The sequence below is a fragment of the Crassostrea angulata genome, chromosome 1 (genome assembly GCF_025612915.1).
Source record: "Crassostrea angulata isolate pt1a10 chromosome 1, ASM2561291v2, whole genome shotgun sequence".
NCBI classification, from domain to species: Eukaryota; Metazoa; Mollusca; class Bivalvia; order Ostreida; family Ostreidae; genus Magallana; species Magallana angulata.
The window spans coordinates 51,806,698-51,821,423 of NC_069111.1; the positions used below are offsets into that span (position 1 = coordinate 51,806,698).

Genomic DNA, 14,726 nt, shown 5'->3' on the forward strand with positions numbered 1-14,726 from the left:
ATAACATAAGCAAACTTTTCGAAAAGTTATTTTGCTTACGACATTAATGACCTATATCCTGACACTTGCAGTGAGCAAAAAATGGTAAAAAGTCTGTTCTCCATCCAGCTATAAAGACTTCCACAACTGATTCATTGATATTGGTTATTGTTTATAGAATATATAGCAGCGTCGTTTAAACAATGGTACTGAAGATACCTGTGCAGATTATTTGACAGATAACAATGAATGTTTTAGGTGGTTATATGTACTAATAAATTAAGAAAGTTAACAGAAACACAATCCAGAAACAAAGGACATTTTTTAGAAAGAGTAACAAATGACGAAAACTAATGTATGAAAAATACTGGTATTAAAAGATTTTTTGAAAAAAAATATGTGTACCTCTCCGTTTGAAGCCGGAATGGAAATGGATGTGACAAACCAACTGTCTCCTGCATCACCATTTCTGCTGAATAAAGTCTGGTTGCCATTAGGAGATGCCAGATTCACAAAGAGAGAGTCAATGTTGGAGCCATACATATGGTAAGCAAACGAAAGACAAAACGTTCTACCTGAAATACACACCAGATAAAATTTTGTAGGCAGTTAAAGGTAGATTAGGTAGTATTAAGTGTGTGGCGAGGTCAAATATCAGATGTAAATATCTAAGCAAATTAACGAAAGGTTATTATAAAGGCTGAATTCATGAATAATATTTGAAGTCATGAATAAATCAGTTGATTTTATTTAAATATATAAATAGAGTCCTACTTGTAGTGATACTAGGCCCCTGTAGAATGGCTACATCGCCATTAGTTCTTGGTGACGATGTTTCGATGTAAGAATATGTTTGTCCTTCGTAAGCTGACGTCGGACCTGTGCTTGAAGACGGTGTTGAACCCTGTAAGGACATTATTTAAACAGTGCCTGTTTGAGAGAGTAACAGTTTAAACTGACATACCCGAGAAGAGCATTGTGAACAGACGCAAAGCAGAGGTTGAGAATGGTTTTCGAGAGGTGTAAGTTTCAACTTTTTCCCTTTCAAACATGCATTATATCTATTTTATTTTACTAAATGTCTTACTTTAATAGAAAGTTTAATGCTTTTAATTTCAATAGTATTATCATTATTTTTAACGAGCAACTGACTTGTTTATAAATGACGTTAAGTTTACGGCAAACCGTACGTGCATAATTTACGTGCACGTAACAATTCTTTGTGTTAACCGTTGCCAAGTGTTTTGCTAACGCTAAGGGTAATAGAACGGATTAAAAACTGCGTCTTAACTCATCAAATATCAGTATTTAACATGAAAGTATAATAAATATATTTAGTGAACATTTGTTGTTGGGTTAAATGATTTTATACCAGATAAATGATCTGAAGAACAGAAAACACAAAATTATGGTCGGCACCTACTTGTCTAGTCGACCAATCAAAATCATCCCCTTGTATATCATTCAGGAAACACGATGTGCCAGTTTCAAAAGTACAATGTAGTTCCTGGTTATGATATTGATCTTGAGTAGTAGTGGCAACAGTGGTTGTTGACTGTGAAGTTGAAGACTGTGTTGTCGTGGAAGCAACAGTTGAAGACTGTGTTGTTGATGTTGTTGATACTTGACTAGCTAAAAGAAGATTTCTACATTATCTATCTATCCATCCTAAAAATTTTAACACGAGGCTTACTTAACTGTCGAAACTACTATACTGATAATTAAAATCGTCGAGCGTCGAGCTGGCATGTTCTTGTATATAGAAAGATATCAATAATTTGAATTTTTGTACAAATAGTCGTATAAATAAATTATGTTTAAATTTGTGTTGCTTTAAAAACAAAAATAAGTATATTTCCTTATAAAATAGGTAGTGATGCGTTTGTAATACAATAACTCATTATGGTTACAAAAATCAAAAAAGAAATTTCAAAGTTTAAAAATAAACTATTTTCTTTCTGCTTTAAACAGTCTTTGAACAATTTTCACAGGTTCATAATTTGAATACATCAACAGTGTGTCCCTAATTACAATAATAAAACATACTTTTATTTATTTCAATTCCCGTTTGAAACAAGATTACGTATGGTATGGTTGTTTACAAACAAATCCACAACACGTGCTATCTAAAATGCTTGACCAAACCAACTGCATAATCCTGCTTATTTATTGCATGAAAATCACTAGATATGTTTATCGCTTACATTTACGTTTAACATTTTAAAGAACTTATTTCTTATGCCCATTTAAAAAGCGGTGCAGATTATGAATTTTGGACGATTGCCAATCCAGACGATCGCTAGAAGGCTGCCGAGCATTAGCTCGACGCCTTAAAAAAGAAAAACAAGAAATATCGAGCAACAAAAACAATTAAAATTTGCGACATTTTGAGCGAGTCCTTTTTTCATGACTGTGAAACTTTACACGTAAGATTGTTTTGACCTGAGGAGTAGACAACCGTAAAAAGAACCTATTTAGTGTCTAAAATGGAAACCCGGATGACTCTGAATATATTGTACCATGTATTGGTCTTTAAAGTTTTTTTAAACCATATAAATTACTTACAGTGTATACGACTTAGTCGTTTAAAGTATGTACAGTAAAACACGCTTATATCGAAGTGTTAGGGTCAGGCAATTTTTCATCGTTATAAGCCTCATTTGTAATACCCGTCAAATTTACAACATGTAAGAAAGTCACAGGAAATGAAAGTCACTACGCTGTAAGCATTAATTGATTGTAAGAGTGTTCGCTATACCGCGTTTTACCGTATAATATTGAAGAAAATCATTTGTCTAAGATCTCATGAAAAATGATTTTGTAGGCTTTCCTAATATGTAATACTTTTATTGTTGAAACGAATGTGTTGATAGAATTATGCAACAAGACGAGAGAATAAAATGAAAGTACAATGTACTAAAACAGTTATAATAGCATTAACTTTTCATGTAAAAACGATGACAACTGGCATTAACATTGAGATTTCCCTGTGTTTTTTTTTTAGCTTTAATAGGTAATGAACTTAATAAAATAATAAAAATGCACAGTTACATGCAAAATTGTACTCTTTGGCGTGAAAAACACCTAAACAATGAGATAACCATTATAAGAAGAAGGTCTGTCATTTGTGCTGAGAATTACTAAAAATTAGACTGCTATAGGGAATTGCTGTTACTGACTTGTGCTGCATTCGCCATCCAAAAAATGAACATCGTCAATGGCAATGTCCCCACGAAAACTACTTCCTCGGACACCAATAAACTGAATCTGTTAAAAATAAAATAAATAAATTTTTCAAAGGATTTGTTTGAACATCAAAATTAAAGATTTTTTTTTAAAAAAGAGAACGACTGACATTTGCTGCAAATGCATGACTGCAAATTATTTGTTTTTGTGAACTTAAAATATAATTCAAATGAAGGAGAGTTGTTGTAAAAATGTGCATCATTTGAACTGAAAAAGTGTTAAAACTGAAAAATCCTTGGACATCCTTTCTTCTCTCCATCTATTTGTGTTTATGAGGGAGGTAAGACTACTGTCATGAATATAATTTTGGTAACCAGTCGTCTTCCCTAACCAGTAATAGAGGCCCTCATGTAAGTGATACCTCGTCAGCATATTACTAGTATATGTTGCTTGGAAGTTGAGTAGAGCTCTTTCAGAAGTGTTTCAGATTCACCACATATCTTCAGACATGTTGAACCTCTTTGCATTCAAGTGGAAGGGGCTGTTAGAGTTTTGTGTGTGTCTATGTGGTACCTGTGGTACTCGGACAAGCGGCTGCTAATTTGAGATTGACCTAGAGTAATTTGACATTCGGTTTGCAAAAAAAATCCCAAAAAACAAGAGGCCAATTGGCCTTAACGGTCACCTGAGTAGCATATAACCCATGCACAAACTTGTCCAGGAGTCTCATATATGCATTTAATAAGGTTTCATTCTGGAGTAGAAAAATTATGAATTTGTAATGACGACCACCTCCCTGCCTGGAATCTTTCATAAAGAACTGTAAAACCTATAATAAAATTAAGATAAAAACTTTAAGACCTGGTCTACAAAATCATAAATTCAGTTTTCCTTTTAGGTGTGTGAGAGTAAAGAAGATAATTTTTAACATAATATGCATAAACACCTACACATTCATTTTGGCCCTGATCTAGAGTCAAAACCCATACTCCAGGGGACATGAAAATTCCTTGTAAACATAATTATAAGTCAGTTTTTTTATACAGATGTGTGAGAAAAGAGAAGAAAATTTTCAAACATTATATGCAATAACACTATATTGCCATTTTGCCCCCTCCCCCATGTCCTGAACCCGACCCAGGGGCCATGAATTTCAAAATTGAGGTAGAGGACTTAGTGGACATCATAACCATGTATTCATTTTTTTGCCCACATGTGTGGGAGTAGAGAAGAAGATTTTTTTAAGATTTAAAACATTTTTACTATATGGCCATATTGGTCCAACCCTAGAGACTGAATCCCTAATTTAGGGGTCATGAATTTCACAAGTTTGGTAGAGGGCTTCATGGAAATCATAAACAGGCATTTAGTTTTTAATAAATATATATGGGAGTATAGACAATTTTTTCTAAGATTTAATACATTTTCACTGTATGGCCATATTTGCCCCAACCTAAAGCCTGAACCCCTGACCCAAGGGTCATGAATTTGATAATTTTGATACAGGGCCTCATAATCATGCATTAAGTTTTCAACAAATATATATGGGTGTAGAGAAGAAGATTTACTAAGATTTAAAAACATTTTTTCTTTATGGCCATATTGGACCCACCCTAGAGCCTGAACCCCTGACCTAGAGGTCATGAATTTCACAAATTTAATAGAGGGCCTCATGGACATCATAACAAGGCATTTAGATTTTAACGAATATATATGGGAGTAGAGAAGATTTAAATACATTTTTAATATATGGCCATACTGGCCCAACCCTAGAGCATGAACCTCTGATCCGGAGGTCATGAATTTCACATTTAAGGTATAGGGCTTAATGGACATCATAATCAAGCATTTAGTTTTTATCAAATATATATGGGAGTAGAGAAGAAAATTTTCTAAGATTTAATACATTTTTATTATATGGCCATATTGGCCCAACCCTAGAGCCTGGACTCCTGACCCAGGGGCCATGAATTTCACAATTTTGGTAGAGGGCTTCATGGACATCATAACTATGCAACCAGTTTTTTCCTTACATGTGTGGGAGTAGAGAAGAAGATTTTTAAAAATTTGGCCTTTTTTTGCATATTTGTCCCCACCCATGCCGCCCCGGGGGTGGTAGAGCCATGAATTTTACAACTTAGATTCCTCTTACCTTAGAAATGCCTCACATCAAAAATGGTAACAATCAGCCCTGTACTTTTGAAGAAGGAGTTAAAAATGTAAAATTGTTAACGCACGACGCACGTCGCATGATGCACGACGACGGACGAAAACGGATAGCAATACCTCACCTGAGTTTTTTTCAGGTGACCTAAAAAATCCAAACTTAATCGAACATTAGATTAATGTTCTCATATTGCTGTTGTGTTCTGCGTTCTTTCTAGTGACATCAAGAGGATAAGTTGAATGCACATAAGATATAGCAGATTGCGACTGATTATCTTGTGATTTACAGGGTAGATATTTATTTATATTAAATTCAGGATAGTAAAGTTTATGTATTTTGATTTTATTTATTTCATGCTTGAGTTTCCTTTACTTACAAATTCTTTGTGCCAAGTCTAGTTCAATTTGGCCTTTAAGTCGAAAACGTAAATATTTTACAGAAGGACTAACGGACAGACGAACAGACAGGGCACCAGACAAAAAGTGAACTGAAAAGATCATTCGAGTTTTCAGTTCAGGTGGGGTAAAATGTTATTCGAATTTCAAATGGATATATGTTTTGCGCTCAATGATTACATTAAATACAAATCTAACATATACATGTAAATTCACTTTTTAACGAACATTGGAAAATATTTGTTTAACTGACCACCAAATGTATTTTGAGTATCGCTTGAAGTATGTGGATCATGTGTTAAAAATAAGACCGAAATCATATGCACGTTAGGGAGATAAATCAAAGCAATATAAAATATTCAGTTGGTTTCAGCGTAGGGTGCAAAACGACCTCATACAGCCATTTCATGCATATCTTTAACAATTTTACGGCATGCTATGGTATGTGATTTTAATGATATGGTTTGAGATTTCAAAGCAGTGCTATGCGATCTGTATGTTATGCTATGAAAAATTGAAATGGATGGCTTAATATGTTATACTAAGAAATTTGAACAAAAACGCCTCCTTACACAGAGGAGTTCAAAACATTTCGAAGTAAAATGATTAGAAGCCAAAGTGTACCACAAATCTGCAATGTAAACTTTATTCTTTTAAATAAAGACACTTAAAACCGACCTAAGATCGTATTATATGCTATGCTATGGTATGAGACTCCAATTTTATGATTTTAGATTCCAATGATAAGGTATGAGATTTCAATACTATGCTATGCTTGGTGTATGTTGTAAAAGATATGCGTAAATCGACCAAAATGAAAATTTTAAGTTGCCTCGAATAGTAACCACTTTCTTCACATTTCGTAGTTTATACACCTTAAATTTAACAAATGTATGAAAACTCTTGATAATTGGTAAAGGAACCAGTTAACATTATAACATAAGCAAACTTTTCGAAAAGTTATTTTGCTCACGACATTTATGACCTATATTCTGACACTTGCAGTGAGCAAAAAAATGGTAAAAAGTCTGTTCTCCATCCAGCTATAAAAACTTCCACAACTGATTCATTGATATTGGTTATTGTTTATAGAATATATAGCAGCGTCGTTTAAACAATGGTACTGAAGATACCTGTGCAGATTATCTGACAGATGAAAATGAATGTTTTAGGTGGTTATATGTACTAATAAATTAAGAAAGTTAACAGAAACACAATCCAGAAACAAAGGACATTTGTAGAAAGAGTAACAAATGAAGAAAACTAATGTATAAAAAATACAGGTATTCGAAGATTTTTTGAAAAAAAATGTGTGTACCTCTCCGTTCGTAGCCGGAATGGAAATGGATGTGACAAACCAACTGTCTCCTGCATCACCATTTCTGCTGAATAAAGTCTGGTTGCCATTAGGAGATGCCAGATTCACAAAGAGAGAGTCAATGTTTGAGCCATACATATGGTAAGCAAACGAAAGACAAAACGTTCTACCTGAAATACACACCAGATGAAATTTTGTAGGCAGTTAAAAGTATTGTAGGTAGTATGAAGTGTGTGGCGAGGTCAAATATCAGATGTAAATATCTAAGCACATTAACGAAAGGTTATTATAAAGGCTGAATTCATGAATAATATTTGAAGTCATGAATAAATCAGTTGATTTTATTTAAATATATAAAAAGAGTCCTACTTGTAGTGATACTAGGCCCCTGTAGAATGGCTACATCGCCATTAGTTCTTGGTGACGATGTTTCGATGTAAGAATATGTTTGTCCTTCGTAAGCTGACGTCGGACCTGTGCTTGAAGACGGTGTTGAACCCTGTAAGGACATTATTTAAACAGTGCCTGTTTGTGAGGGTAACAGTTTAAACTGACATACCCGAGAAAAGCATTGTGAACAGACGCAAAGGAGAGATTGAGAATGCTTTTCTTGAGGTGTCAGTTATAAATTTTACCCTTTCAAACAGGCACTATATTTTATTTTACCAAATGTGTTACTTTTTATAGAAACTTTAATGCTTTTAATTTCAATATTATTATCGTTATTTTTAACGAACAACTGACTTGTTTATAAATGACGTTAAGTTAATTACGGCAAACCGTACGTGCATAATTTACTTGCACGTAACAATTACTTGTGTTACCCGTTGCCAAGTGTGTTGCTAACGCTAAGGGTAATAGAACGGATTAAAAACTGCGTCTTAACCAATCAGATATCAGTATTTAACATGAAAGTACAATAAATACATTTAGTGAACATTCGTTGACGTGTTATATGATTTTATACCAGATAAATGTGCTGAAGAAAAGAAAACACACAAAATTATGGTCGGGACCTACTTGTCTAGTCGACCAATCAAAATCATCCCCTTGTATATCGAAAGTACAATAAATACATTTAGTGAACATTCGTTGACGTGTTATATGATTTTATACCAGATAAATGTGCTGAAGAAAAGAAAACACACAAAATTATGGTCGGGACCTACTTGTCTAGTCGACCAATCAAAATCATCCCCTTGTATATCATTCAGGAAACACGATGTGCCAGTTTCAAAAGTACAATGTAGTTCCTGGTTATGATATTGATCGTGAGTAGTAGTGGCAACAGTGGTTGTTGACTGTGTAGTTGAAGACTGTGTTGTCGTGGAAGCAGCAGTTGAAGACTGTGTTGTTGATGTTGATGTTGTTGATACTTGAATATCTAAAAAAGATTTCTTCATTGTGAAGAGAATTTTTGCCTAAAGTTAAGTTAAGCTAGAAAGCTGCAGCTCTACATGAATTCATGTTCGACAGACCTTGTATTTACAGTTCTGTACAATGTTTTAAAAATTGCTATTTATAGCACACAAATTCAATAAAAAAGACACTTTTTAAAAACATTCAGAGTGCAAACTATTTATTTCTTAATGAACTGCCTCTAAAATACATGCAAAAGATCTTGAATCGTAAATCCGTCCATTAAATATTTACTTAGAATGAGTTTTGATGAATTTTTTACGAGAATTTGCATGTTTTTGAAAATATTTAATTTTAGTTTATAACCAAATGTTTTTGTTTCTATAATATTTATGTAATATATCTAATATTAAAACATATGAATAAACTTGTTAAACAAGTCTGACACATTAAGAAGATGAAATAATATTATTCCGAAAACTATTTTAGAAATGGTCGCATACTACAAGCAGCAGATGTAAGAATGATGTCATCAATCGCTACGTCACCATTCCAACTGCTACCTCTGATTGCCTCAAACGTTAGCTGCAAGACAGAGCAAAACAAGATATATTATCCACACTCATTCAAGAAATAAACAGCAATTTTAAAAGTTAACAGGGGTATGTCACGTGATTAAATCCTGTGAAGCCCGAATGTCTTCTCAGAAGATTTGATCACGTACCAACCAAGTTCATATCCCGGTGAACTTTTTAACATTGTTGTTTGTTACTTATATTTACGTTTGAAAAAGGCGAATTGCTCAGAATTGTTCAAATAATCAAGAATTATGTTAACAATTATCCAACCGACAAATGAAAAGCTCGTGCTATGAACATTGTGACGTCATGCAAAAGTTCACAGTACAGAATTGAACGTTTTTGCTATTCTACAGGTTCATATAAGGAAACATATTTGCAAATGTAAATATATCAAAATATGTTTAATAACCATACAAACATAATAATTTCATAGCTTATCATTTTTATACCTTATAATTCTGTGCAGTTGTCGATACATTTACTTCGGCACTGAGCCATACATCGCCTTGGTCCCCGGATCTACTCCAAAGCTCAGTCCCATTAACTTTCACGTGTAAGGAGCCAATTGAACCTCCATACATGTGATACCAAAAGGTCAAACATTTTGGACCGGCTACAAAAGAATACCCACTCTGGACATTTCATTTACTTAAGAAATCTAGCTTGAGCAAAATAAATTCATAACCTTGAATAGCCTCAATGCAATAGTTGAATGCGGAGGTGGTTCGGATGAAACTCATTTTTTTTTTTACCTAAAACACTCGGTGTTTCAAATATGAAACTATCTCCTTGCACAGCCGGTGATGACGCCTCGGCATACAAATACGTGTTTCCACTTTTGGCACTTGAAGGACCAGTACTGCTAGACGGAGTGCTGCCCTTGTTACATGAATGAATTATCATAAGATTAATAAATCGGAACAGAAAATTTAAATTAAAAATGAAAAGTGTAGTTAAACAAATATCTCTTCAAATGTTGCTGAAATATTGGTAATACTGACATTTAAATAATGATGATCATTGATGAAAACATGTTTTTTTTTTCACTCGCAACTACGGAGAGAAGAATGTAATAATGAAGCTTAAATACAAATCAAAATAATGTGAACCAAATTTTATTCGCGACAACTGTTTTTCGAAATTTACTTCCGGTAAACTGGTTCGCGACGATTTATATTTGCGACCAAACCGTATCCAGACTCGCGCTGTAATAACAAGTATACGATAAGGTTTGATTCACTGCGAGAAATATCTGCAACGACGAAGCTCTTGCGAGTCTTGCATGTGAATAGTTTTTGGTTTACAGTGCCTGATATCTCTCAAGAATAACAAAAACTCAATGTGGTTATAAATACCGTATGTGTACGCCAAACGTAGGTACTTGTCACAGAGTTATCAAAAAGACAATTCAATCCCTCAAAATCACAGCCAACAGCATCATTATCTACAAATAGACGTTCTTGTATATATATTGTGACTGTTACACAAATATTCGATACATTTTCATGCTAGTGTGCAACATTTAAGGAAAATAGCCGTGTAGAAAAACAATCACCGTATATACTTGAAATAGATCTATTTATTTTTTCCGATTGTGTATTTGGCAATTTCATATCATTTTGTTTTGTTAAGGTGTTATGGTAGTATTGTCACACAGCGTAGCGCAATGGGATAGTGCACTACTTTGGAATTCCTAAGTTATGCGTTAGATTCCCGCTTGAGCTTTTATAAGTTTTACCTTTTCAAATCTTTTTTCTAAACACGTTGGTCGAATTTGGTAAAATTTTAACATTCTAAAACGATGAAAGTATTTTAGTTATAAAGTCTTTTGCACATTGATATCGACAGGCGTTCCATGCCACATTGCAGGAGATCAAATTTCTGTTAAATGTAAGAAATTAAAATAGTTTTGTTTCTGCATACTCAATTTATACATGTACTTCAAGAACAAGATCGTGCAAGTACAATAGGCTTATTAACCAGTGTTATATCAAATGTTGTGTAAGCGTTAAAATAAAAATCATAATGGTTTGGCTAATCAAATGTAAACCTTTGTACATTTTGTTTACAATTATTTCTGAAGTTTGCTTTGTTTTCAATCGATGCATAACATTTTGGGGACGAAACCAAACGGTTCCTTTTTCTAAACATTCAAATGAACTGTTTTTACAAAAAAACCAACGTATTTTTGTTTACTTTGAAAATTTTTAACTTTGAAAGGAGACTGATTCCGCTGATGTAAATAGACGAATGCATATTACTTTCTAAGATAATTGATTGGTAGATGTAATAGCCCAAAAATTAAGAACATGCAGCTTTAACCTTTCCATAAAATATTAATTGTCGATAGGCTTATCTCATCTCTGGGTTTGGTCGGCTGGTCTTGCATATTTACATTTAACCTTTAACGGATAAGTTCATTCTTCTACGGTCACCTTTTGCTTCTACTTACTTGTATAGGTTTCACAGTGTGTTCCAGAAAATCCGCTCATACAGGAACAGATGTAGTTATCGTTATCAACAGGAGTACACGAACCGTACATACAGGGCTCAGCAGCACAGCCTGAGTGTAATCAGATATACTTCTGTAAGATGTATTCTTTTATCGAGGTACATTTGTATTATTCATATAATAAATCACTTCCTCTTTAAAAGTCTTTTTAACAATAATGAGAAGCTAAACGTTACAGTTCTTCCATCTAATCTTCAGTATGTAGATAGTCCATAGGATCCTGTTATGTACCTTGATATGCAGATTTAACTGTCAAATTGAAGCCTTTTCCAGCCGTGGCAGAGGATGCAAATGCACTGTCAAACTTGAGTAGCATCATGCTAGGGTTTCCAGACATTGTTGTATAATATGTTTCGCTGCTTACTTGACCACAGCGTCTACAAAAACACTTACACTTCTTAAGCTTCCATTTTCAGAACCATTTAATCAAATATCCTGATAAACACAATTTAATCTTATATATAATCTTAATCTTGGAATTTGTGACTTGCTTGCCAACAAAAATTTGTTATATTGGCCAAAAAAAATATCGAATAAAACATATATACTTAGAAAAAGTAGGTGTATTGAAAGAAAGATGTCAATGTCGCTTTTCAAGTTGAAGGGATTTGAATTACACGCATTTGTGTCCTTCTCTGCAAATAGGGCATGTACATATATCTGAAAATAGTGGCTTTTTGTATATGCTTCAATGCATTTATTCTGAAATTTTACCTAGGGCCAGTTTGTCCAATCAGGTTGTACCGTATCTCTAGCCAATGATCGCACGCTGAATTTGCGGTTGTAAGGTCCATCTCCTCTATAGTCATTTCAACAAGTCTCCCATTGTTGACCTATATAATGATTGAAAATACATTGTAACAGTATATCACCTTAAAACCCATGCATAACAAGCCGAAATGGAATTTGAGATTATTCGTACTCATGCACGAAGGAAATATTAAACTACTTTATGATATATTTTTTTAAGAATTCACGTGACTTATGCATAAATGCACGTATGTATGTGATATAACATAATTGGTACCAATTTATGCCATATTTAACACCACAAGAACTATTCTTGGATTAAAATAAAAAAAAATAGTTATAATATAAACTTACCTTCACCAGCCAGACACACTCTTTGCCTGTTGGGTAGGGACCACCATTGCTGAAGTTTGGTGAGGTTATAGTCCTGGATTCTCCGTCAGCTAAATCTATTATTCCTGTGCCACATTCTGTTAATCAATTTGTACATGAACGTACCACCATTCAACAAACTAAACATTTTTTTCATTTTTCATTATCAATATTTTTCTAACAAAGAAGAATATCAGTAAAGGTTATGGGGCTCGTAACATAAAGGGTACTTAAGTCTAAGACAGTGCTTAAGCCTGACTTGTGTACATTCTTAGACTATAGTTCGTAACTATAAGAGCTTAGCTGGGACAATTTACGCAAAACATTGGCGGCCGGTAGAGTTGACTTAAGTATGTCTTAAGTGTTGTTTTTACACATTTAGAAGTAAGATTGTTAATTACATGTATTTCAATTTAGCATTTGAATACTGTTTATTAATCACATAATCAATAGAAAAAATCAATATCTAAATAGTCCCCGATATAAAAATTTTGATTTAATTGATATAAATATAAACCGCAGTGGTGATGAGCTGTAACATTTTCCATATAGTATGCAAGTTGACTGCTGAATAGGTTGTAAACACAAAATGGTCAGTTTACAAAAAGTAACTATATATGTAAACTCACGAAACTTGAAAAATTAAAAAGGAAGTTTGAAGACGAAAAAACCCACTGTGGTTTTAAAGACGACGATTGCCTCATTTCAATACATTGACTTATGACGAAATTATACTCAGAGTATGTGAATGCCTTATTGGTGAGGTAGGATGTAGAACAAAAGATAAAAAAGAAATCTACTATATTATTCTATCAAATTCTAACGGCATCACGATATTACGGCACAGGCGGTCTTCCAGAACGACTTAAATAATGAATATTCGTCTAAACAAAGACGTAAGAGCAATGGACAAAATACTTTGCCTAAGATCCATCGCTTTGAGCTTTTTAAGAAATTTAGGTATGTATGTATTCTCATGCCACCTTGAATTTTGTGTCTGTACATTTACTTCTACCTCAGCTAATGTCAAAGATATCAAGCACTTGTATTTATAAACAAGAGGCCAAATCAGCCTTAACGGTCACCCGAGTAGCCTATAACCCATACACATACTTGTTGAGGAGTCTCATATATGCATTTAATTTGGTTTCATTCTTGAGTAGAAAAATTATAAATTTGTAGTGACGACCCCCTTTCTGCCTTAAATCTTTTAAAAGGAACTATGAAATCTATAATTTAGGTAAAAATCTTAAAGATCTGGTCTACAAAATCATGAATTCAGTTTGCCTTTCAGGTGTGTGGGAGTAAAGAGGATAATTTTCAAACATTATATGCATTAACATCCATTTTGGCCCTGCCCAAGAGTCAAAACCCATACTCCAGGGGACATGAAATTAAAATTTTAGTAGAGGACTTCCTGGTTAAGATAATTATGAAGTCAGTTTTTCATACAGATGTGTGACAACAGAGAAAAATATTTTAAACATTATATGCATTAACACTATATTGCCACTCCCATGTACTGAACCCCTGACCCAGGGGCCATGAATTTCACAATTTTAGAAGAGGAGATAGTGGACATCATAACCATGAATTAAGTTTTTTACCCACATGTGTGGGAGTAAAGAAGAAGATGTTCTAAGATTTATTACATTTTATACTATATGACCATATTGGCCCCTTCCTAGAGCCTGAACCCCTGGCACAGGAGTCATGAATTTCACAATTTTTGGTGAGAGCTTTATTGACATCATAATCATGCATATAGTTTTTAACAAATATACATAGGAGTTGAAAAGATTTTCTAAGATTCAATACATTTAACAATATGGCCATATTGGCCCCAACCAAGAGCCTGAATCCCTGACCCAGGGGCCATGAATTTCACAATTTTTGTTGAGGGCTTTATGGACATCATAATAATGCATTTAGTTTTTTAACAACTTTATATGAGAGAAAGAAGAATTTTTTCTTTAAAGATTTATTGCATTTAAAGTATATTGCCATATTTGCTCCAGCCTAGAGCCTGAACCCCTCGCACAGGGGTAATGAATTTCACAATTTTGGTTCAGGGCTTCATGGACATCATACTCATGCATTTAGTTTT

The 14,726-nt window shown here is 33.7% G+C and overlaps 1 protein-coding gene across 3 annotated transcripts in view; it reads right to left on the reverse strand.

Annotated features, from left to right (window-relative positions):
• LOC128185861 (MAM and LDL-receptor class A domain-containing protein 1-like) overlaps positions 1–14,726 on the reverse strand; it is a 54,921-nt gene that overhangs the window by 18,385 nt on the left and 21,810 nt on the right. For 2 of the 3 annotated variants that reach the window (XM_052855546.1, XM_052855539.1), the window contains exons 12-26: positions 12,602–12,717; positions 12,212–12,330; positions 11,729–11,874; positions 11,438–11,548; positions 10,341–10,429; positions 9,738–9,864; positions 9,435–9,598; positions 8,908–8,989; positions 8,215–8,429; positions 7,415–7,544; positions 7,046–7,215; positions 3,159–3,246; positions 1,403–1,611; positions 754–883; positions 385–554 (exon numbers count right to left, since the gene is read on the reverse strand). In XM_052855546.1, the coding sequence (XP_052711506.1) occupies positions 385–554; positions 754–883; positions 1,403–1,611; positions 3,159–3,246; positions 7,046–7,215; positions 7,415–7,544; positions 8,215–8,429; positions 8,908–8,989; positions 9,435–9,598; positions 9,738–9,864; positions 10,341–10,429; positions 11,438–11,548; positions 11,729–11,874; positions 12,212–12,330; positions 12,602–12,717 (2,066 nt within the window). The remainder of the gene's footprint in view (positions 1–384; positions 555–753; positions 884–1,402; positions 1,612–3,158; positions 3,247–7,045; positions 7,216–7,414; positions 7,545–8,214; positions 8,430–8,907; positions 8,990–9,434; positions 9,599–9,737; positions 9,865–10,340; positions 10,430–11,437; positions 11,549–11,728; positions 11,875–12,211; positions 12,331–12,601; positions 12,718–14,726) is intronic. The other variant, XM_052855553.1, reaches the window with a different exon arrangement.